We start from the raw sequence: 24,748 nt of genomic DNA on the forward strand, positions 1-24,748 counted from the left end.
TAGGATTTTGTAGTTTCCATCTCCATCCTTTTATGGTACTCTATTTTCTTTTTCTCCCGAGTGGTCCAGATACTAGGAATCCAGAGAGGTATGTAAGCGTATTTTGGATGTAAAATTATCAATGTAATTATATCCTCTGATCTGCCCGTTATTCTTTGATTTTGCTCGCCTATGAGTAGCACTTTTTCCTATGGTTGGAGTGTCTAGTGATACTCCAAGCAGACTGGTATCCAACTGGAACCTTGGTGACCTCTGTTGGGTTTAACTAGATGGAGTGTCCTCTCAAATCCTCAAACCGGGGGAAACTTTCCTTCGAGGGGGTGCGTGGTGGTGATAGAGAGGCAGGTCGCCGAACATGTTTTTGCTCGTACCTAGGCTCTGAAGCCTCCCCTTTCTTGGCCCCCTTGCTTTGGTGTCTTAGGCACAACTAGAGCAACAAGGCCTCCCACCGGTTTAGTCCTCAGCACGACCGAGGTAGGTGCCATCAAAGTGTGGAGGATCCGGGCCTCGACGCTCAGGGTTAAGGGGTTGAACCTTGATGCTCACAATGGAGGATGTAGACTTCAACGGTGAGCCGAGAGCGACCGAGAGAGGTAGTCTGCAACCCCCCATATCTTAGCCGTGGTGAGGCTCAAAGGAGGTAGGTTCACGACCCCCTCAGCCCTTATCCATGGCAAGGCTCAACGGGGTAGGTCTGTTCAGAGCCAGGTGGTAGGGCGGAGGACGAGGCTGGGGGAGGCAGCTAGTGACCCCCTCATCTCTTAGCCGCGGTGAGGCTCAGCGGAGTTAGGTCCATCCAGAGCCCTACAACGATGGTTAGAGGTGGGGCTGAGGACGAGGCCACAGGAGACAGTTCACGACCCCCTCATCACTTAGCTGCGACGAGGCTCAATGGAGGTGGGTTCATTCAGAGCCACGCGTCGATAGCTGGAGGCAGGGCTGAAGACGAGGCCAAGGGAGGCAATTCACGACCCCTGAGCCCTTAGCCGCAGCGAGGCTCAACAGAGATAGGTTTGCGAACCCTTCAACCCTTAGCCGCGGTAAGGCTCAACGGGAGTAGGTCCTTCCGGAGCCCGATGGTAGTGGCCAGAGGCGGGACCAAGGGAGGTCGTCCATGATCCCTCAGCCTTTAGCCGCGGTGAGGAGCAATGGAGGTAGGTCCGTTCAAAGCCCCGCGGCGGTAGTAGGAGGGCGAGGGAGGTAGTCAAGACCCCATCATCCCTTAGTCGTGGTGAGGATTTGGAGGTAGGGTCATCTGAAACCCAGCGGCAGTGACCGAAGTCAAAGCCGAGGGAGGCCGTGGGAGGCATTCTATGACCCCCTCAGCCTTTAGTTGAGGTGATGCTCGATGCTCAATGGAGGTAGGTCCATCTGGAGCCCCACGATGGTGGCCGAAGGTGAAGCCGAGGGAGGAATTTCGTGACCCCCTCAACCCTTACCTGTGGAGAGGCTTTGGAGATAGGTCCATCCAAAGCCCAATAGTGAAGCTGAGGGAGGCAATTTGTGACCCCCTTAGCCTTTCGGCGAGGCTCTAGAGGCAGGACCATCCAGAGCCCCACGGAGGTGGCCGAAGGTGAGGCCGAGGGAGGCAATTCACGACCCCCTCAACCCTTAGCCACGACGAGGCTCCAGAAGCAGGGGTCATCCAGAGCTCTGCAACGGTGGCCGGAGGCGAAGCCAAGGGAGGCAATCTACGACCCCCTCAGCCTTTAGTTGCAGTGAGGCTTCGGAGGCAGGGCCATCCAAAGCCCCACGGCGGTGGCTAGAGGCGAAGTTGACGGAGGCCGAAGGAGGCAGTCCGCAACCCTTTCATCAGTCCTTGCTTAACATTGTTAACTATTGCTAGTGTATCACGTGCTTGTAAGACATAAGGATTAGTGATGCTTATGGGGCCGTGAGGCGACATGGTCATCACAAGGCAGTGGATCGATATCATGATGCACATGTTTGTGGTGCAAACTGGTGCCCGTATGTGATATATACGGTAAGGTGTGCATGTCATGATGCATATGTCTTACTAAATGTGCATATTCAAAACTTTACAATACCGAGGCTATGTCTTCAAGGTGCCAGAGAGTTTTGTTACCTCTATGGTACTGAGACTATGCCTTCAAGGTGTCAGAGGGTTTTTCTACCTCTACGGTATAGAGGTTATACCTTAAAGGTGCTGAAGGATCTTGCTACCTCTACGGTACCGAGGCTATGCCTTCAAGGTGCCGGAGGGTTTTGCTACCTCTACTGTACCGAGGCTATGCCTTCAAGGTGCTAGAGGGTTTTGCTACCTCTATGATACTGAGGCTATACCTTCAAGGTGCTGGAAAGTTTCGCTACCTCTACAGTACTGAGGCTATGCCTTCAAAGTGCCGGAGGGTTTTGCTATCTCTACGGTACTGAGGCTACGCCTTCAAGGTGTCAGAGGGTTTTGCTACTTCTATGGTACTGAGGCTATGCCTTTAAGGTATCAGAGGGTTTTATTACCTCTACGGTACTGATGCTATAACTTCAAGGTGCTAGAGGCTTTTGTTACCTCTACAGAACCGAGACTATGCCTTCAGGGTGTCGGAGGGTTTTGCTACCTCTACGGTACCGAGGCTATGTCTTCAAGGTGCTAGAGAGTTTTGTTACCTCTACGGTACCAAGGCTATGCCTTTAAGGTGTCGTAGATTTTCGTTACCTCTATGGTACCAAGGCTATGCTTTTAAGATGCCAAAGGGTTTTGTAATTTCTATAGTACCGAGGCTATGCCTGCAAGGTGCCGGAGGGTTTCGCTACCTCTATGGTACCGAGGCTATGCCTTCAAGGTGCCAGAGGGTTTTGCTACCTCTATAGTACCGAGGCTATGCCTTTAAGGTGCAGGAGGGTTTTGCTACCTCTACGATACCGAGGCTATGCCTTCAAGGTGCCGGAGGGTTTTGCTAAATCTGTGGTACCGAGGCTATGCTTTCAAGGTGCCAGAGGATTTTGCTACCTCTACGGTACCAAGGCTATGCTTTCAAGATGCCAGAGGGTTTTGCTACCTCTACTATGCCAAGGCTATGCTTTCAAGGTGCCAGAGTGCTCAGAACAATGACTAACTGGCTGCTACCACACTTGAATCTGCAGAAAACATATTATTCTATATCTTTAGTGGTTGTAAACTTGAATTACAAGAAGTAATACGAAAATATTCTCTTGAAGATTAGGATAAAAGTCCATTAAGAGAATAGGGTAAAAAGTTCGGTATCAAACTATAAATTACACATCTCAATTACTTGTTGGTCAATCCTAGCTGAATTACAGAGCAATGTTACTACATTGTAGAAAATGTTTGGGGAAAATCTTCCTTAACAGTGTCTGCATGGTACGCAAAATCCATGTAAAATCAAATGCCTAAGAGAAATCATAAGATGTACAATTCTCTGCCAAAATATTTTTTCCACGAGATATTGAGATGTATTAGTAAACAGTACAATTATGTAAAGTAGAATAAGAAGTGCGAAACTGTACAAAAACATCATAAGACCTAAATAAGCGTTTGTTGGAAGAATAGAAACGGAGTGAAAAGCAATTAGAGGCCCCCTAAGTTCTAACATATGTTAGTGCATTGCTCACTAACTAGTTAGAGCATCTCCAAAAGATTAGCTATCACACCCTCCATTCCACATGGTAGCCAAATCGCGCAATTTTGAGTAGGCATGTCAACGGGGAAAATTCATGTAGGGAATGGGTAGCCATCCCCGTCCCCGATTGGGGGAAATTTCCCCCATCCCCATCCCCATCCCCATCCCCGTCCCCGCCCGCGGGGGAAAAAATTCTCTCATCCCCGCCCCCACGCGGGGAATGAGTACCCGACGGGGTCCCCGTCCCCGCTATCAAGAAGGAATTTTGGGCTGGGCCGATTGGAGTTAGGCAGGAATTTTCGGGCTGGGCCGATTGGAGTTAAGTAAGCCCAGCTCAATACAAGTAAATCTTATAGATATTCGGGGGCCAAGGGAAAAGGGAAAGGGAAATGGAGAACCATCCTCGCCCCCGTCATACCCAACGGGGCGGACTTTTTCCCATTAAACTCCCCGTGGAGGAAAAAATGATCCCATCCCCGTCCCCTAATAGGGGAATTCCCCGTCAGGAAACGGGGATCGGGGGCCCGTTGAAATGCCTAATTTTGAGTCTCCAACAGAACCTCCATCGTCCACGCATTTCGCCGAGCGTGCTATCCTGCTCCTCCAACACGCCAGACCTGACGTCTCCCTCCTGCATGCCATCCTACAACTATCCGCTAGCCCCGTGCGCTCCTGCCATCATTTGGCCTCCTTGGCTCCGCCCTGAGACTCCGGCCTCTGCCCCAAGCCCCCAACGCCGATGGCCTCTTGTCGGAGGATTAACTCCTGCCGCAGGGATCTCGAGAGACCCCTTTTTAGAGATTCGGCCGGGGGGATGATCCTGAATAAGTTCGTCGGAGAAATAAATGGAGTGAAAGTAAATGCAACGGCCGGTGGTGAGGGATGGTGACCTAGTGCAAGAAGAAGTAAATGCACCGGAATTTAGACAAGTTCGGGCCGCACAGGGCGTAATACCCTACTCCTGTATGGATGCAATAACTGTCCTAAGAGAGTCCCTCAAGGATGTTGCTGGTTACAAGAACACTGGCCTAACTAAGAGCTTGAGGCTCCTTGTTCTTCGGCAGGGACTGTGCCTTGTGCCTTGTGTTCGTCTATGGTTCGGTGCTTGATGCTTGGGTGCTTGCGGTCTCTTGTTCGCCTGTTCGATGATCTTCTCTTCTGTGCCGCCGGCTTTTTTAAGTACCTGTCGGCCGAGTCATGCCCCGAACGAGAAGGAGGGGGCACAAGTTCCAAGACATCATGACTGGGAAAGGCGTCATCATTTCTTCTGGGTGAAGTGACCGGGGGTGAAAAAAACGCCGCACGCCCGGTCACCTGTCAGCATAAACGCCCTGGCAACGGACGCCGTGGAGAAGGCCCACGGGGCAGTTGCAGAGCAGCCCGGCGTGCCCGCCCTGTCTTGTTCCTCTGCCACAGCAGGGCGGCAGACGGAACGCCTTGATACTCGCGGTGTTATCCCGAGACAAGCCGGATGATACGGGACGGGACCCGTGCAATTAATGACCCCACGCCTCTCTGCCAAAATATGGCAGGAACTGACGCTGCGGCGGAAGCAGTTGGATGTGCCAGGCCACGCATGCTCATTAAATGCGGCCTCGGACCTCTGACTGGTGGACACCTCATCAGTGGGCCCTTCGGGAGCCTTTCTGAGTCGTCGGGGTACCGAGTGCTCGGGGGTACTGTTCACCTCCCCGAGCACTCTCTCCCGAGAATGCCTATCCTTGTCCTCGGGGTACTGGATGCTCGGGGGTACTGTTCACCTTCCCTGAGCACTCTCTCCCGAGCGCTCTTGCACGATCCTTCGGGGAACCGAGTGCTCGGGAGCTGCCACGTGCAGCCCCAAGCACTCTTACACGGATCCTCGGGGAACCGAGCGCTCGGGGGCCGCCGCTCGCAGCCCCGAGCACTCTCTCCCGGAACTCAGCTCTTCTGATCATCGGGGGACTAGGGTGCTCGGGGGTGACCAGACACCTCCCCGAGCACTTTCTTCCCGGTACTTAGACTCCGTGGATCATCAGGGAACTGGGGTGCTCAGGAACCACTGACTGTGACCCCGAGCACCTTCTCCCGGGACTTGAGCTTTTCTCATCCCTCAAGAGGGACCTCGTGGAATGGCGCCATGTGGCGGATGGCTGGCCGGGCCTCGGGACTCAGGGACCCCCGGTTCCTGATACACCGACACCTCTACTCCTCCTGCTCCTCCGGCAATGCCCATCCCCACCACGGCGATGGTCCGAGAAGCTTCAACTCGCTGGTTTGTTCCCGATGGGCAAGTAGAGCAAAGCATATCTCAAAGAGATTCCTCACCTGCTCCGTCGCCTGCCGAGGTGCGCTGATGGACGAGCTCGTTCAAATGGTCCTCCTCCGTGTCCTACTGGTCGACCTCGTGCCCCTCGTCTGTGCTGCCCTCATCTACAAGCGCTGGTGCTGCCTCCTCTCCGTCCCCTCACCGCAAGTTCCACGAGTTCCACCACAGGGACCCCATGCTCGGCTTCCTCTACAACATCGGATCAGGTTCCGCTTCATCCCCACCTTCGCCTTGCACCCGCCCCATGCCGACCACCGTAATTGGCGTGTGCTCGACACCCACCACGGCCATGTCCTCCTCCATTGGGACTCGAGGCACAACCCTTTCGAGTAGCCTCCTCATTTAGTCGTCATGGGCACCAATCATAATGAGATGTTCACCTACGTCTACTCATCGGATGTCGGCGCGTGGAGCGACCTAACATCTGTACAACACCTCTATGATAGCGTCGATTTTGTACCCAGTGCTCTTGTGGGGAATGCACTCTACTTCGCTTTCAGATGAGCACCAAAATCCTCGAGTACAATTTGGGCACACAGGAAATGACAATGATTAGCCTGCCACCAACACGCTTCTATGAGCATAGCATTGTGCTCACAACTAGAGATGATGCATGGTTGGTTGGGATTCGCCAGAGTAGAGAAATCCACACTCTACCTGTGGTCGAGGGAGCCTCATCCCGAAGGTGATGCGCATTGGGCATAGAATAGAGTCATTGAGCTCATGACATTTCTTAGATATGATCTGCCAATGTCACTTAAGAACATAGATGACATCAGTGCTACACAAAGAGGTAGTCTTTCTTGAGTTATGAGTCCATTTTGTCTCAATGATCAAGTGTAGTTGTTGCCTGGTGGCATGTTTGGTTAGCCAGTAACATGTTGGTTTTTGTGTCTAGTTCAAAACAAATGTTAACTGAGAGCAAGTAGTTCTCAACCAACTGATGTTATTTTCAACATTTTTGTATTTCTACAGCATTGGAGTGGCCTCAACTGGGGAGGGATTAGAAGTGGGTGCCTCAGGTGTTTGACAAACATAAGGTGCTTATGTGCATGTTTCTCAATCAAGGGGAAATTGGGACAACTCTTTAGCACCAGTGTGAGTAGTCTTGTTCCTAATTTGTTAGTCTTCAGGGGTTCTGTGTTTTGTTTAAGGGGCCATATCTCTAAAATTTGTTAGTTTGAATATTGCCTTGTCTATAAACCAGCCACCTCTGCATTAGCCTACTTTACATGTACTCCTGAGTTTTAGCTTGCAATGAAATCCTACAACGAAAATGATTTCCCTCATGTAAATATATATATGCTTAAGAAAGCGAGCATTTGAAATTAAAATGTTGCAATTTCATGTGTGTCATGTTACTTTTGCCTCATTTTAGTTTGTTTCAATATCTTGTGGCTTGAACGTAAGAACTAAGGAAGAAAGGAGGTAATCCCTGAAATGTGTTTTTGTGTCATCTTCAATAACTAGGAGGTGCTCAATGCACTCAAACATTCAGTTAATCTTTTGGTAAGCGCCAGTCATTAATACATGCAGGACCCATATGGAATACATGTACATTTTCTGCAGAAATCCTTCAAAACACTAGTTATTGAACACTAATTAAAACAGTACACCCTTCCAAAATTAAAATAGTACACCCCTCCATAATTAAAACACTAGTTTCAACCATAATATTGCCATATGTGCTCAACTAGTTCATTTCCATAATAGTGCTACTAATGATGTAGTAACAATGAGTTTGTTGTAGTTGGATGAGGACGATGACGAATCCAAGAGCGTTTGCAGGATATGGTTGCGACGACTTATTGTGATGTGGTAGAGGAGACACAGACATGCGGATGAGGATATACATATAGGAATAGTAGATGGACTTTTATATATAGACCGTCAAAATATAGCTGTTGAAAATATAACTGTTGAAAATATAGCTGTTGGAATTATAGCCGTTACAAATATATGGTTAGTTAAAAATACTAAAATATAGGAGAGTAGAATATAGAGGATGGAATATAGATAGTGTGTTCGTGGGAAGAGATATAAATGGGAATCTTTTTAAGGTACTCCATATGGAGATATAAAGGATGTTATTTGACTAATCTTCAGGAGATGCTAGTAGAGGAACAAAACTGTAGGGTGCGTCATTCTCTTCAATTAGTCAACCGTCATGACTCATGAGCAATGGAAACATAAATTTGCTTGAAACATAAATTAGTCAACCAGGCAAACACGGCGCCACAGTGCCTAAGGACACCCTTAGGGTGCCTGAGCTTCTCCACAACCCAAAGCCAAGCAATGGCAGCAGCCGGATCGCACATTCAGGTCAAACCACGCTTTTCGTTCGATTTGGACTAAGTCGTTGGAAAAACAGGAAACGCCATCCTGAAAGCAAAAACTGACACATTCGGGTGATACCAAGGACAAATCCGTAGCCCCCAAAGACCCGGATCGATGTCTCGTACCGTGTACAACTCCTATGAGAACCTAAGGATCAACCGATTAGCACCAGCGCATCAGCTGCAACCCGAACCCTACCGCGGAAGGCTCTACTACATATGCACACTAGCAACCTGTGACAAAGCGGGGACCGGGGGAAGGTTTCCAATCTCACCTCGAGTAGCTCCTGCGCGTAAGCCTGCACGAGCTGTGCCCTGATGTGTTCCATGACCTGCCCCGCGGACGGCTGCTCTGCGCTCAGAGGCTAACCCAAGTCCCTTCGCCGCCCTGGTATCGCCGCCGCCCGCCTCTTCTCTCGCTGCCTGTCTCCGTATCCAGGCCGCGAGAGAAGGGTTCGTACCACACGTTGGCACAGCGTCACGCGGGCCAAAACCCTTGGCCCGTGACAGCCCAACTTCTTCTTCTTTTGGGCCGTATAGGCTAAAATCGATCCGATCGCATCTGACCCGTCCTAATTACGTGGCCCATTTAGTCTGTTTTTTCTTTTTTTCTCTTTTAGACAAATATCTCTCTGTTTTTCATCCCCTTCACAAGCGGTAGTTGGAGTAGTACGAAAATAATCCCATCATCACACCAAGTCTTATGTATTTAGGATTTGGATTTAATTTACAGCGTGACAAGTGAAATAAATTAAATAAAACTCATAGTGGAGAAAAAGAAATTTATGTCTCCTCAGATTATTTTCCGTACACGCTACTCCATAGCACGTGACAAGGCGATGTCGTTGCATCTGTATCAATCAGGGACAGCGATGGAACGGAAGGAATCGAACTGGTAGTTCTTGGACGCTACCGATTGAGAATGTGGCCTTGCTGTTGGCAAGCTCGAACTGCGCCATTTCATCTCCCGTGTCAAATCTTGGCCGGGCTCTTGATCGTTCGTTCCACAGCGAAGGGTGTCGCTGCTTTTCCCTGCATGGTCTCCTTCAGGATGGGCGCTGCGCTTGCACCCATCAGAGATCCCATCAGAGATACCATCGAATTGTCACATGACCATCGAATTGAACGGCTCGGTCGACATATCTGAGCCGACGCTGCACTTGCATCCATCTTACATCGCTATCGCAGTTAACTCATTGTCATTGTCTAAAAAAACTAATTGTCATTGAAAGATGGGTCTCACTAATTGTATATTCAGAAAAAGAAAGCCATATATCTCCGTTGATCAGAGATGCTCGTGCTCGTACCCCCATGCCGGTAAGGCTGCATGCTATGGTCCATGCCGGAACGGGGCCGGCGCAGTAATAAGTGGAGGAAATGGCCGCAAGTAAGTTGGAGGAGATGAAGCAGAAGCAGAAAAAGGGCCTGGTGGTAACGAGGCAAGTACACAGGGCTACAGGAGAAGCGAGACCGGTGGGCAACGCAAGGACTGTTGCCGCGGCGCCTGGCCGCTCTGCCAGCGCTGCGCTTTCCATGCGAGCGGCATGCAAAAGCCTGCGGCGCGGCGCCCTTGTGGTCGGAACAGGCGCGCACCGCGCACAGCATGCCCAGCTCAAAAGCGCGCCGATTTAAGACTGTCAAACGGAAGGGAAGGTGGAGGCAAAGGTGGGAGGCAGGGAGACGAGACGCCTGCTCATGAGAGCAACAGCGCATGCATGTATGGCTCTGCTTCTTCTGATAGCTTCTGCGCCTGCAAACGCAATGCTGCATGCATGCCGGGGATATCACCTAACCATACCCCTGCACTGTGTATTTGCAAGTGCTTCGCTTAGAATGGCTTCGTCTTTTGCAGTGATTTCGATCTCGGGGAAAAATATTGCGCAGTGCTTTACTGGGTCAATCCGTGCGGCGGTTTTCTTGACTGAAAATTCTGAACTTTCTCTTGAGGGTTTGGACAGGCATGCACGATCAATGAAGTAACGACATAGATTTCGTAATCCATGCCGGAGAGCGTTTTACTGAAATTAAATGCAGGAGTACTAGCAATGGCAGCGCATGGACCAAGAATGGATCGGTCGACCACAACGCATCCTGTGCACCGGATATATTTCTTTCGTCTTGCTTGCTAGTACAATGATTTCCTAACGAGGAGAGCTGGTGAGGAGGAAGAATTTAACTTTTTTGCCACTCTATCGTATATCGCATTTCAAAATGCCATACCGGATTTGCTATCTCATATGTCACTCAATCCACTTTCCCGCTATAAACAATACCTAAGAGATAAAAAAGGCACTGCAAAATGTGTTGATTTTTATATATGCTCTAATTCATAAGCAACGTATTTTAATTGGATTCACCTAAAAATATTACGTAAAATTCAAACTAAATTTTTTTTATAAGTGCTACATTTGTAACTTCTAGCAATTTTTAAGACCTCACAAAATTTCTCAAAAAACTGTGAAAATTCACTAATATTTCTCTAATGTGGTGTACTAATTTATAAAATTATCTTACATCCTAAGTTAAGTAAATTACTTTTTCAACTAAGGAAATTACTTTTTCACCTTATAACATAGGATGAGAGATTAGTAATTTATAAAAATATTTTACACCCTAAGTTAAGAATTACTTTTTCAACTAAGGAAATTAGTATATCACATTAAAGAATATAGTGAATTTTATCCGTTTTTTGGGAATTTTTGTGAGACCTAAAAAATTGCTAGAAGTTGCAAAAGTAGCACTTTTTGAGAATTTTAGATTGAATTCTACACCAGATTTTTAGATTAATCTAATTAAAATAAGTTGTTTATGAATTATAGAGCATGTATAAAAGTCGACATATTTTTTTACTTTTGAGCTCTTAAGTACTATTCATAATAGGAATGTGGGTGTAGGGCCTCTAAGATAGCAAATTCGATAAGGTGGTATTTTGGAAAGGTGGTAAAAAGTTAAATTCCCCGTGAGGAGAGGACCACCGCAGCGGGCTGCAGTGGGCCGGCCCCATGTGTCAGGGCCAGGCTAGCCTTTCCATGATGGGCCCCCTTCTCCAGCTACGTCAAGCTAATCGGTCGATGGATGTGCCTGGATCGATGGCATCTAGCTTTGGGCCGTCCGGTAGCTCTTTCTGCTGAGCCGTCGTTTTCAACGCTGTATTCGTGAAGAATTTTTTTTTTCGATCTCTTCTTCAGAAATCAGAAAACTTGCAGCACGCAGCTTAGCTGTTCGTTACCCAGTCGCGCGCCCATCCGGCAAAAGCCCTCTGAACTTCCTATCGAGCAGCGCTCCGCACGACGCGCCATCATATCGAGCGCCGTGCGTGGTGTTTCGATCTCCCCCTCCGCATCGATCGATCTCGCTGTCCGCCTGATCGGTTCAGGCGTGTGCATGCATGCTGCGTGTGTGTTTGCCAGTGGTGGCATTGGTGCTCTGGCACGGTGGAAGCGCCATGCGACTTTGTCTCTTGCACTGCCGTCCCATCAGCAACTGCTTGCTGCTCCCTGAGACCCTGCTGCTGCCTGTAAAGTGTAGGCTGGTAAAAGATAAAACTAGGCCGCGGAAGATAGTTTTACATGCAACGCATCTTCCCCGTACGTGCGTGCCCCCGTCTTTAGTTTTTACCGAGACATAACTAACCGTTGGACAAATCGATCTGGCCGCTGGATCCAGGCTTAATTTGGTTTATGTACATGGCTTGTCATGTGATTGTGCTGCTGAGAAAGCTGCTGCGGATTCACTATACTTGTTTGCACCACATCACATTGTGTAAATCAGTACGCCGAGCCCCTGGTCTTTGCCGACATGAGATGAAAACTACTGTCGGAAACAACGCAGCATATACTGCAGATATTCTGAAATTATGCATAAGATTTCTAAGTAGTATGTATGTAGTGGTTTTACTGTATACATACTGTCATGCATACTGCTACAAAGGACTGGTGGTGATATATAGGGGCACACATAAATTAAAGCTGCAGGGCCGGCCTGCGCTTGGACTAGTTGTCTTGAGCATGCATGGAGCTAGCCACTCCTACCATGCATGCTGCCGTCTTTTTGCAGTTTTAGTTTGTGGTATCCATCAGAGCAGATCAGCTCATGCACCGGTCATGACTCATGAGGTGCGTGGCAGCTCTTTTCGTGTGTTTTCTCTTGGAGCATGCGGCCGCCAAAGGCTGGGGCAGTTGTCGCTGTGATGTTTGTTGTTCGTACGTAGCTAGCAAGTGACTCTCGTAGTACAGCATGCCATGGATTTATGTTATAGCTAGGGGCACTACAGTGGTAAATATCTTGAAGCCCGTCGTATTTCAATATGCTCTATAGTCATTGTCAAAATTTGCTGAACAAAAAGACGAAAAATGAATGAACAGGAGTACGTAGTTGGGTACAAAACTTCGTCTAAGAAAAGTTACGTGGACAGCCTTGGGCATGCATGTGCGGTTTGACATTTGGCGTCCTCAAAGGGGGCAAAGTTTTGGGATTGAGTTTAGTGTATGCGTTTCTTTTGGAAGAAAGGAATGCACAGGAATTTTGCACAGCAATGTGTTTCATCTAAAGGAGCGCACAATATTTGTTGTTGTTAGTCGTCCTATATATTAGACTCTAGGTTGCTAAAAGACTTGGAGAGCACAGGGCTGGCCCAACAACCAACCATCTAACATTATGCCTCGCAACAGCTGAAACAATGCTACACATCTTTGCTGAGTGGAGATATCAAAATATGCATTTGGAGTGCAGCCACTCAATGGCTCTCACTGATGCCTTTCGGTCCGAGTTTGAAAACACTTCCAACTAGCTTCATGATTACGGACAACATTCTCAAATTAAAAAGGCCAACTTAAAAAGGGGGGAGCCACGATCTGAATCGCTCGGGAAATTTGTAAGGAACCAAAAATAATCCGGATGCTATTTGTCATGTGCCTATTTTTTTTTAAGACAGCAAATATGAGCCATTGAATCTTAATTTGACGGTCCACATCCTTTCTTCTACCTCCTGTCTCCAACGCACAGTACTTCTTGCTTTACACCAGCCGCTCCATCCCTATGCCGCCCACCTCCTCTCATCTCTGGTTGTAGTCTCACCCGCACCGCCTGCCGTCGTGCTAACCAATCTATTTTTGACCTCCCCGCCGCCAACCTAGCCAATAGCTATAGCGGCGCGACCGCTGCCTCGCCACACCACCACATCGCAGTCCACCACCAGTCTGGCCACCACCCCAGTCTCCTTCTAACCCCCCCCCCCCTCGAGTCACCGGTGAACCCCAAAACTCCAAACCCTAAACCCTCCCCTAAAATCGCCAATGTTCACACGGTCGCCTGGAATCGATTGTGTGATTTCGGTGCTAAAGATTAGGAAGCATGAAAAAAATAATGATATACAGAAATGTCTCGGCCGTATAGACGGTGCTTTTGGCAAAAATAAAAGATTTTGAGCATGGTCTTTCTATTAGAAGAAAACTCTAATTAGAAAAGAAACTTAGCACTCACCATTGCATCAAAGAACACGAGGGAAGGACTATCCTACGACACCCACAAGAAGGAACCCATGTACACCCTTTCCCCTGTTGTCCTAGTTATGTCTCCACGGCCCACCTCCTCATGCAACCCAACTAATTTTCTACATCAATATTTTAAAGCCTAATTTCAATTCTAACATTGTGACTTTCAAACCAAATATCCTCAAATTTTTACTCGTGTCATAAATAACAAACAATTTTGACACCGATTCTCAACTGAAAACTCGCCCAAAAATTTAACTCCAAACATTCAACTCCATAGAATATGACATTCAACATGGCATCCTCACGCTTTCAACCGAAGAAGCTTCTCCCGTAACTTTCAACCCAAAAAAGTCTACTCATACGAATTTAAATAATCAACTCAAGTTAACCAACTTTCTCATCAAAGAATAAAAAATACACTTTCTCATAAGCTGAACTGTTAGATCTAATATTGAGCCGTTAAGAACCGACAGTGATAATTGATGCACTACCGGTTCAAAATACAAATCGACAGTGATAATAGTTATCACTATCGGTTCACAAGCTCACCAAAAGAGTAATAATTGAACTAATACGAACCCGTAGTGATAATCCTTATCGCTATCGGTTCATAAGCTCATCATTGTAGCAATAATTGAGCCAATACGAACCGGTAGTGATAATCCTTATCATTACCGGTTCGTATTCCAAACCGATAGTGATACTTCCTTGCCGGTTTGTATTCCGAACCACAGTGATACCGACAGTATCAATGCCGACATTGATAATCCTTCTATAAATCTCGAGCCCATCTTCCTCACTTCGCTCCCCACATCCAGAAATTGATCCCGAGAGGTGGTGGCGATCAAAGCGTTGTGATAGTCATCGTCGCTACTTTGACTGTCTCTACCCCTCTGGCCCGTCTTCCCCATCTCCCGAGTCCCTTGCCGACCTCGTAGCCGCGCAACCCCGTTTCCCAAGCTTGAGTCATCTTCCTCGTCTCCCAAGCCCGTCGTCGACCTTATGGTCACGTTTGGCGTCGCCACACCACCTCCCGAGCCGTCTCCCTGAGCACGAGCCGTCTTTCTCATCTGTTGAACCCGTCACCAACATCGTGGCTATGCTCGACATGGACATGCCTCGCAAGTTGTCTCCTCGAGCCCGAGCCTGTCGCCGACCTCGTGGCCGCACCACCCCGCCTCCCAAGCTATTTCCCCTTCGTCCGAGCCATTGAGTTTTCAAGATTATGGCAATAGGCAGTGGTAAAAAATACATTTGCTTCAAGATGATTGTGTTTTCACCATTCGTTTAGATTTACTGTTGTCACTCGGATAGCGTAAGATGTAAAATGGATGGTACAATATTGCTCTACCAAGAGCTCTTCAACATATGGTGCATTACTGCAATACTAGATCCCAAGCCGGATAACTCCTGGTAGAGCAGTTTTACAACATCCATTCCTATTTGTCATTGCGGTTTCAAGAAGATAGTAGTTTCAAATTAGAACCAAACTTGAGCATAAGGATCAGTATGCCTGGTGGTGCAAGACCATTCTACCAGGAGCTAGGAGCTCCAAGCAGGTTTGCATCATAGGGTACATTGATTCTAATGTTGATTGTGTTTCTGCTGCGAATTTAGAATTAGGTATAAAATACTCTACGAATGACATGGGGTAAAATGGATGGTACAATATTGCTCTACCAAGAGCTCTTCAACATATGGTGCATTACTGCAATACTAGATCCCAAGCCGGAGAACTCCTGGTAGAGCAGTTTTACAACATCCATTCCTATTTGTCATTGCGGTTTCAAGAAGATAGTAGTTTCAAATTAGAACCAAACTTGAGCATAAGGATCAGTATGCCTGGTGGTGCAAGACCATTCTACCAGGAGCTAGGAGCTCTAAGCAGGTCTGCATCATAGGGCACATTGATTCTAATGTTGATTGTGTTTCTGCTGCGAATTTAGATTTAGGTATAAAATACTCTACGAATGGCATGGGGTAAAATGGATGGTACAATATTGCTCTACCAAGAGCTCTTCAACATATGGTGCATTACTGCAATACTAGATCCCAAGCCGGAGAACTCATGGTAGAGCAGTTTTACAACATCGATTCCTATTTGTCATTGCGGTTTCAAGAAGATAGTAGTTTCAAATTAGAACCAAACTTGAGCATAAGGATCAGTATGCCTGGTGGTGCAAGACCATTCTACCAGGAGCTAGGAGCTCTAAGCAGGTTTGCATCATAGGGCACATTGATTCTAATGTTGATTGTGTTTCTGCTGCGAATTTAGATTTAGGTATAAAATACTCTACGAATGACATGGGGTTTCTCTCTCAAGTTTGAGATCAAACTTAAGACATATCCACATACTGAAGAATTTCTGGTAAAGTATTTTTTATATATGAATGACTGCTGTTTCGAAGGCTACAACCAATAGTTATAGTTAGATTAGCACTACCAGTTCAAGACTAAAACCAGCATGATAGTTACTATCACTATCGGTTCTGAAGTCAACAATAATAATTCATGATTATCATTGTCACCAATTCACTGTCTGTTCTAAAATCGTTAGTGATACCAGTTTAGAACTGGCAGTAGTAGCCTATTATGTAGTAGTGATAATTCCTACAAAATTCCCATGTACCTAATAGGGGCTTAGAAAATAATCTATTAAAAAATAGTACAAAATAGCAAAGAACACAACCACTATATATATATATAAGAAGACCGGCTTGTTATATTAGGACATGAATTACACCGTCCCGGATATGGGGTGGACGTGTAAAAGTCCAAATTTTATAATATCTGCTGTCCAATTTGGATTTAGACGGCCGACACTTATCGTATACTTGAACCTCAAAGATTAGCAATACTAATTCAACATAGGTATCGATCATTGACAAGAAAGCACAGAACGGCCCCCAGAAAACCTCGAACCCAGCCTATGCTCCAATTATGGTTTCTCTTTCACAAAATATCTCTCGTGTCGACGATCCCTCAGGCCCTCACACACATGTGTTTTCTTTTCCATACTCACTCTGTTCTTTTTTGTTTGATGTCCAAGAATACGTACTGTCAGCCTTTGTAAGTTTGACTATTAATATGGTATAAACTATATCAAGATTGGCTATATGGAAGTCATATGACTAGATTTGGCTTCGAAAATATTTTCACAAAAATACAATACTATTACTATTACTATTTATTGACACAAAAGTTATGAAATGTAGTGGTCAAAATCATGTTTTGGAGACAAAAAAATAATAGCGTTAAAAAAAGAACGGAGGGAGTATATGCTAGTCGTTTCTGATGTGATATGTTAATTACATTGTGTGTATGCTCGACGATTATTTCGTAATAATCAAAGCCATATGCCTGCTTGATTAACTTGTCACATGAGGCTATGAATTCTGTTTTAAAATTGAAGTGCCTATATAAGAGCAGAAACTTACTTGTGAAGGTCGCCACGTAGTACGATAAAAAAACAATTACTGTACCGGCACAAGAGACAATTTACCAAGCCATGCATGCAGCCAGGACCTGGCACATATTGGGTTCAGAAAGACCAGTCAGAGATATAGTAAAACGGCACACAGACATAAATAATATTGAAAGCTGCATGCGTACGTAGCATTAGTAGTAGTACTAAGCAGTACGACTATAACACTGAATTCCACAGCAGACATATATAGAAACAGGAAAAAATTAGTACAAATAAGTAAATAGATGTAAATGTGTAAATAGCAAATGACATCCGTCCGATCCTCATCATAAGACTATATTGATTCCACCATCCTACCAGTAAATATGCTTATTTGCAGAAAAAACAATATGTAACCACAAAATATTGCGGAATAACACTCCACTGGTGGGATGGTGGGATTAATTGCAGACTTCGGATGGGGATTGGATGGAAAACATTCATTATTTAATTTGCATGTTTACACCTATTTACTTGTTTGCACTAAACAATTTCCAAAAAAAATTACTATTGTATATTATTCTAGAATTAAGAACAACATAATAGAATTTAGGTTTTTGATTCATCACCCTATGCAAAACTATTGCAAATTAATGAATAGTAGGTATAATATCAACATTTGTGGACATATGCTCAGTTGGTTAGCATCCTTGTGGTGAATGAACTGAGCCTAACTCAGTTGATTGAGATGTGGTTGTATGCCTACATCGTCTTAGTTTAAGTTCTCTTTGACGCGAATTTGAGTGCATATTTTTTCTTATTTATAATGCCATCTAGTTCCTCTTAGATTGATTGAGTTTTTTTTTTTTACGATCCTTGTGGTGGAATCTGTCCACTGGGTTCAAGGCATAGACTCGGTATAGGTGCTCGTATATTCTTAGGATTAAATCCCGAGAGGAATGAGTACATGCATATTAGGGTCCAATCTTATTTAGATGTGTGCTATACTAGAATGTATTCACGTGAGTGTGGTATGTGTGCGTGAGTGCGTCCGACTTCTACTCTTAAAGAAAACATCAACATCTGCGCATTGCTTTGCATGCATCATGCAAAAAAACACCATATTGCCATCCTAGCTCTTCCATCCTGGTGTGGCTTAGTGGCTAGCTGGTGTAGTACGTTCATGCTCCTGATTGTCTATACAAGGAACCTTCCATGCTCTTGATTGTCTATAGAAGGAACCTTTAGTTTGCACTCATATAAGTTCATAAAAAGGTATAGTACTACATATAAACATATATAAATATGAGTTGTTGCCACTCAGGTGTGTCTATTCGGTACTTTTTTGGTGCAAATAGAAACTTTAATGACTATGATCCATAATTCCATATATAGCCACTAAAGGCAAACATAAAAGAAACTTTGTACCTAATGTTGTATATATTGTTCCCCACACACACATATAAACTACAATGGTCACAACAATATTCCATCTCAACAAGGATGAAACCAAAGCCTTCATCCTCTCATAATATTTGCATCCAACTGCTGATACCAAAACACTAATCTTTTTTAGTTAGAATTAATTGATCAAACAATCTAGCATTTTATTTTTGTTAGGTATGAGTTATATATAATTACAAATTGTTACATCCCTTATATCTTTAACTTTTTAAAAGCATTAGAGCTTCACTGAACAAAAGAAACTATCTGACAAATATGTTACGTTCATGGATCCATGCAACATATGTTAGGAGCATATCTTTTAGATGATATAATAAATGTTCAGAACCGTTGCGTACAACCTAGCTTATAAACTTATAAAATAAAGACAAGACAAATCAAATGCAATGATCTATTGGTACTAAGGTGCAATTAATCCAGTCTTGAAAAATCGGGAGCTAGCTTTGCAGTACCAAAAAAACTTACTTCTATAGACGAAAGGGAAAATGGGCATACAGTTGCTCATCGAAATCAAACACAAAAACTGTGCATGTCCCAATTGGCGTATAAATTAAAACCAAAGGCTTGACTAAATACAACAGCAATTAGATATTAATTTCACATTAGCTTTTATGGTGCTGACTAGAACGTAATATGATATTATGGACTAGGAAATGAGTAGACCGCGGATGAAGGAATATGCAAAAGCAGCATGCTAAAAAGTTTGTTATAACCCCTCGTGTAACTAGAAAGGGTGATAATATATCAAAATAATACGCTTGACCACTATCCTTATCTACACCAAGTGCATTTGCCAAAATAAATAAAGATAGAATGTTATTTTTACACAATTTTTGTCGCCAAGCACTAGCTAGTTAGAATCCAGAGTCCAAACATCCAATCGAAACATATAGCAAACTTCAGCAATTTTCTAGTCCACTCGATTTGACTGAATGTGCATGCTAAATTTCTGATCTAATCAAAGATGTGCATTCTCCAGATTAAAAAGGGATAAACACATCTTTGCATTCATGATGAATTAATAGTTGTGTAGCTATGTTAAGGTCTATAATTCTCCTAATTAGTTGAAGCTTTCAAAGGGATTATTACAGTCATGCATGTAATAATCTTTCATGCGTGCTTTCTCTACAATTGGGATTTTGGTAGAATTGAATTGTAATAATGTTGTAGTAACAATGGTGCGCAGATTCTAAAACAGCTACTAGTTATAAACTTATAATACTTAAAAGCTTTAGCGTTTTGTTTAGAAATATAGGAATGATTTGCATACTGATGGAGAAGACTGAGTTGTTTTCTCGAACAAATGAAATAAAAATGTTCCTCAGCCTTGCAAACTTTAGATGCATATCATCCATCAAGTCCACTCAGTATATATGTGTGCACATTATGTCTTGCATGAATATAAACAAAGAATATAACAGGAATGTGATTACGTTCTATGCTTCTACAGATAAAGAGTGCTTTCACAACGCCGAACATTGGATATATATGTACTACTATGCAATTAGCTAGGCCGTTTAATTACGTGATTTGTGATATAATATGTATGCTGTATTTGAGGTATAAGATATCATGACGATAATGAACAACAAAACGTGTTTATTTTGTAATAGCTATAGTAGAGGTGCAACTTATATATCCTTGTGACAATAGACGAATTTGGCTATGGTTTCATCTCAAATCTTCTTTCATAACCGTTTGAAATGTATTGGTTCTCTCCTTCGTTAGTTGCAAAACACAAGAGGCATTTCAATATTTTCTATCCGACAAGTGCAGTTTCACTGGAGGCCGGGTCTACTTCTATAAACATTCTTGGCGAGAGGAGGCAACAAGACATTGTTCTTGTGGAAGGATACCCCCAGGCACGTCAGAACCATGAAGTTGGAGGTTCAGCATGGACTGAGTGCAGTAAGTTCAGAAAAGAAAAACGAAGTGAACCATACGCAGAGGGAAGAAAGAGCAAGCAGACACATGCATATAGACACTGAGGTACTCTTTTTTACCTCCCCATAACAACCCATTGCCTTTTCCAGCTTACAATGGACCAAAAGTACTTTTGTCAGTAGGCACGGCATCTATACATCTATTCTAGCCTCACCAGTGCAAAAGGATCCCCCTCCTACACCTTGCTAGTTATGGATACCTATTGCCGAGTCGGTACGTGGCCTTGCCTCCATTGCTCCCAGAAAGCACACACGCCGTACCTACTCACTGCCGTGAAAAGGAAGAGGGAAAAGAAACGGAGACATAAACATTCACTCTCTCTTCCTCACTGCCCCGCACACAAAGGCCAAGAGCAGAACACCAACCAAGACTACTCCAAGAAATAGGTGCACATCGACGCACCACTGTTCCTACTACTACAGCCACAGTATAGTTAGTACTGAGGCCCTCCTCCTCCATAAATCCTTATCAGACGTACAAAGAAGTTGGCCAGTGGCAAGTGCCTGGCGCCCTCCTCCTCCTCACGCTCTTTACAGACTGCCAGGGCCATAAAGAACTCTTGGGAGTCTATACCACTCAAGGCCCAGACAAGCCAAACTACACATAATTTGGCCCACTGCAGTGGTTAAATTTCTGTTCCCCTTGGGTAAAACCACGAGAAGAAAATTCTTCCCTTTTGCTTGTTCTAGTGCCTACCGTATGCTCTACTATATGTCATGATGCACCATGGTATATATGTACGTAGTATGGACAAAGAGCGAGCTGTACAGAAAGTGGTGGCCGGGCAAAAGCGCGAAAACAAAAACTAGAGTACTAGCACTCACAACAACATAAATGTATCAGATAATGTGCAGTACTTATGAAAGAGGAGGAGAATTATGAATTTAAACACCTGACCTGCAACAATGCAATGCTCGTACGTAGCTAGCTCCATGGCTTTGTTTGCTGTTGACTGCCGCTAATGCGCCGTCAATGTCGTTGTCTTGCCATGCTTTTTGAAAGCTGTATGGTTGCAACTCCAATCTAGGAGAAGAGATCATACATATGATGCAAGAAAGGCACAATGTGTAATGCACCGCACTTATGGTTGTTGCAATTCAGATCTTGGCAGTAATGTTGTGGGGAGTGCAGATTTGGAAGCGTGTTATCATATGTAGGGACAAACTGAATTGTCGAACCAAACTTTACTACCATGTAGTAATGGAATCGAATTGCACGAACGAATGGATCGAGCAATAGTGTTGAAGAGGAAACTGAACAAGAATTGAAACCATATGAAAGCATTAAAAATTAATCGATTCGCCTAACTTCTCTCTATATATAGTCAAGCCAACACAAGAATTTGAATGGCCAGAACAAAAATTGGAAAATAAAATGTTAAACGCTAGATCCTATCATCAAAGTTATAACGGAATCTCAAAAGGTGAAGAAGATGAAACGGGCGGAAGGAAGGATTGTTGAACTTTCCTTTTGTACGCTCCCGATCGAGGTCCCCTGATCGATCCGGCTCACAGATCGAGATCCAATGAGGAATGCGCTTCTCTCTTGGAGGACGACGACGACGATGGCGACGACGCTGCAGAAGACTCGGCTCCAGTTGCACCGGTGGCACCGTGCAGAGGCGATTCGAGAAACCTTAATTGTGTTGGCCTTTGCCATCCAGGCATCCGCAGCGACAATGCGTTGGCGTCATGGCTTGACTCGCCGCTACCTTGCTGAGGGTTGTCGAGGTTGACTCCGAATAGGCGGACGCGCTTCGCGGCAGCCGTCGGGCTGTTGACGAGTGGCACCGAGTCGAGAACCATGGGCAGGCCGCCCGTGACCGCGGGGCTCGGTTGCACCGTAATGTGCATCTGCGGCGGCGGTGGCGGCAGCATGGGCCCGCGCGGGGCCACGCCCGCTGAGCCGAAGAAGAGGAGCTGCCTGGCCTGCGCGGCGTCGTTGATGTTGCGGAAGTCGAGGCCCTGACGGAGGCGGTGGTGCTCGTAGAGTGTGGCGGGCGGCGCGGGCGGCATTAAGAAGCCGCCCGCGCCGCCGCCCCACGGGCCGTAAGGCGAGGCGGCGGGCGCCAATGGGAGCGGGAGGCGCGGAAGGCGATGCGGGTCTCGGACGTTGGCTCGGCGCTTCCAGTCGATGAAGAGGCGGTCCCGCGCTGCCTCGCCGGCGCCGCGGCAGAAGGAGACGGTGTCCCCGGCGTCGAGGCGCTTCTCCTTGACGAAGCGGCTCCATCCCTTGGTCATGACGTAGCTCTGGCTGCTGTTCCAGTAGGAATAGCGGAAGCGCCAGAGCTTGCCGGCGCGGTCCTCGAAGCTGAGCAGGAGGCCCTTCTCGTTGGCCGCCGCGTCCAGCGGGAAGTACTTCTCTGCGTGCTGCTTTGGGATCACCAGCCGGTTGAGCTTCCCCACGTCGCTCGGCGTCACCACCTTGTCGAACATGTGCTCCTTCTCGATCACCTCAACGTCGTCGTTCCCGCCGCCGCCGCCGCTTCCGGACGCGCCAGCGCCGTGGCTTGAGCGCAAGGCCGCTGAACCCGACGCAGAAGAAGCCGCAGCGGAAGGCAAGGACGACGAGGCGGTGGAGGCCGTCGTGACTGCAGCTGTCATGAAGGGGATCTCGCGCGGGGAGGCCTCCTCGTCCTCCTCCTCCTGCTCTTCCTCCTCGTCCTCCTCTTTGGAAAACCTACTCGAAGTACTCGCGAAGTCCATAGCTATCTCTTCGTCTCCTCCTCCTCTTGGAGCGTCTGTCTCTGTTGCGGCGTGGACGCGACGCGGTCCAGGCGCGGCGGGGTGGAGGCTTGCTGGGTTTTCTGGGGAGAGTGAAGAGGAGGCGGGGATCTATCCGCGATGAGCGATGAGCCTATCTATATCTACTACTACTGCTCTCTCTCTCTCTCTCTCTCTCTCTCTCTCTCTCTCTCTGTATGCGTGTGAATTTGACTCAGCTAGCTAAGGCGACACGACCGATTGGGAAGCAGGGACGCGAAGCGCGCGACTCATCTACCTTTGGCGTTCGCATTGACCGCGCTCGGATCTTCGCGCGTCGGAGGGGGAGGGGGAGGAGCAGGTTGTGGGAGAGGATCGATGGGATGGATGGATGGATGATGAAGCGGGGGATAGACAGTGCGCGCGCTCGCGTGGTAATTAGGCGTGGTTGTTTTTCGGGATCCCTTGTGTAGTTGCGTGTGTTTGCTTGGGTAAAGCGAGCTGCGGGAAAGCTGAAGCTGCCGCAGCCGCTGCCGCGCTCGCGTTCCCAAAGGGGGAGGGAAGGAGGCACTGCCCTAGAAGATTCCTGGAAGGTGAATGACCAATGTGTCGTAAGTTTTGTAATTTTTTATCAGTAGATCGATCTAAAACTAAAAATATATCCTTATCTAATTAAGTTTAGAAAAAATAAACTGAGTAGTAATAAAAACTACTCACTAAGTACCCAATTACAGTATATCAGAGTATAATACCAAGCGCTCGTATTGGAGTTGTAGACTACTAGCAGGAGTGGTGTATTGCCTTATGCATTTCTATTTTTAGAGCATTGTATTGTTGGCTTGTACGTATCATATTGCATGGTCTTATTTATTGCCTTTCTGTATTTATCGATAAAACACATGGTGCGATCTTATAACCATGAAGTTTCAAATAACTAACAAAAAATTGCAGCACATCAAAATGCTGTAATACTGTTCCATTTTGCACATTATCATTGGTCAGCTGAGTTTACAGTGCCTTTGTAGAAATCAGCCCATAGCCAATTCACAAGACAATGTATACATGACATGAAGTGTATTTGCGAAGTAATATACATGACGTGAAGTGGACATGAGGTGTGCTACTACTACCACAAAGCAAGAAGCATAGGCTGCAGCAGTATAGCACAACAGAACAAAGGCTAATAACTGCATGTCTCTTTCGGGCTCCTTGCCAGAGCTGCACACGGTTAAGCCTTTCTGATTTTGGGGGCAAAATATGTGTATTCATGGTAAAGCTGAATGTGATTTACTTGAGCTGAGCAGGTAATTAGGCAGGGGAAAGTAGTGGAGTAATAGTAGTAGGTTGCAGCAGTACTGCAGTGCAGTGTGTAGCATGGCGGGAGTAGGGTGGGGCCCATGGATCAAGTGGTTGGGCTCATGTGAGCTCGTCCTTGTCATGATATGGGGATCAAGTATGACACGCACGCCCACCGAAGGAGAGGCATGCCGCTAT

General features: G+C 46.1%; 1 protein-coding gene across 1 annotated transcript; it reads right to left on the reverse strand.

Moving 5' to 3' along the window:
• Positions 1-21,806: 21,806 nt before the first annotated feature.
• LOC133889149 (B3 domain-containing protein Os02g0683500-like) lies at positions 21,807-23,740 on the reverse strand. The gene has a single exon (XM_062329619.1). It carries the CDS (start codon positions 23,255-23,257, stop codon positions 22,061-22,063), a length of 1,197 nt encoding a protein of 398 aa, XP_062185603.1. The 5' UTR covers positions 23,258-23,740; the 3' UTR covers positions 21,807-22,060.
• Positions 23,741-24,748: the final 1,008 nt, after the last annotated feature.

The sequence above is a fragment of the Phragmites australis genome, chromosome 13, assembly GCF_958298935.1.
Source record: "Phragmites australis chromosome 13, lpPhrAust1.1, whole genome shotgun sequence".
Taxonomy (NCBI): Eukaryota; Viridiplantae; Streptophyta; class Magnoliopsida; order Poales; family Poaceae; genus Phragmites; species Phragmites australis.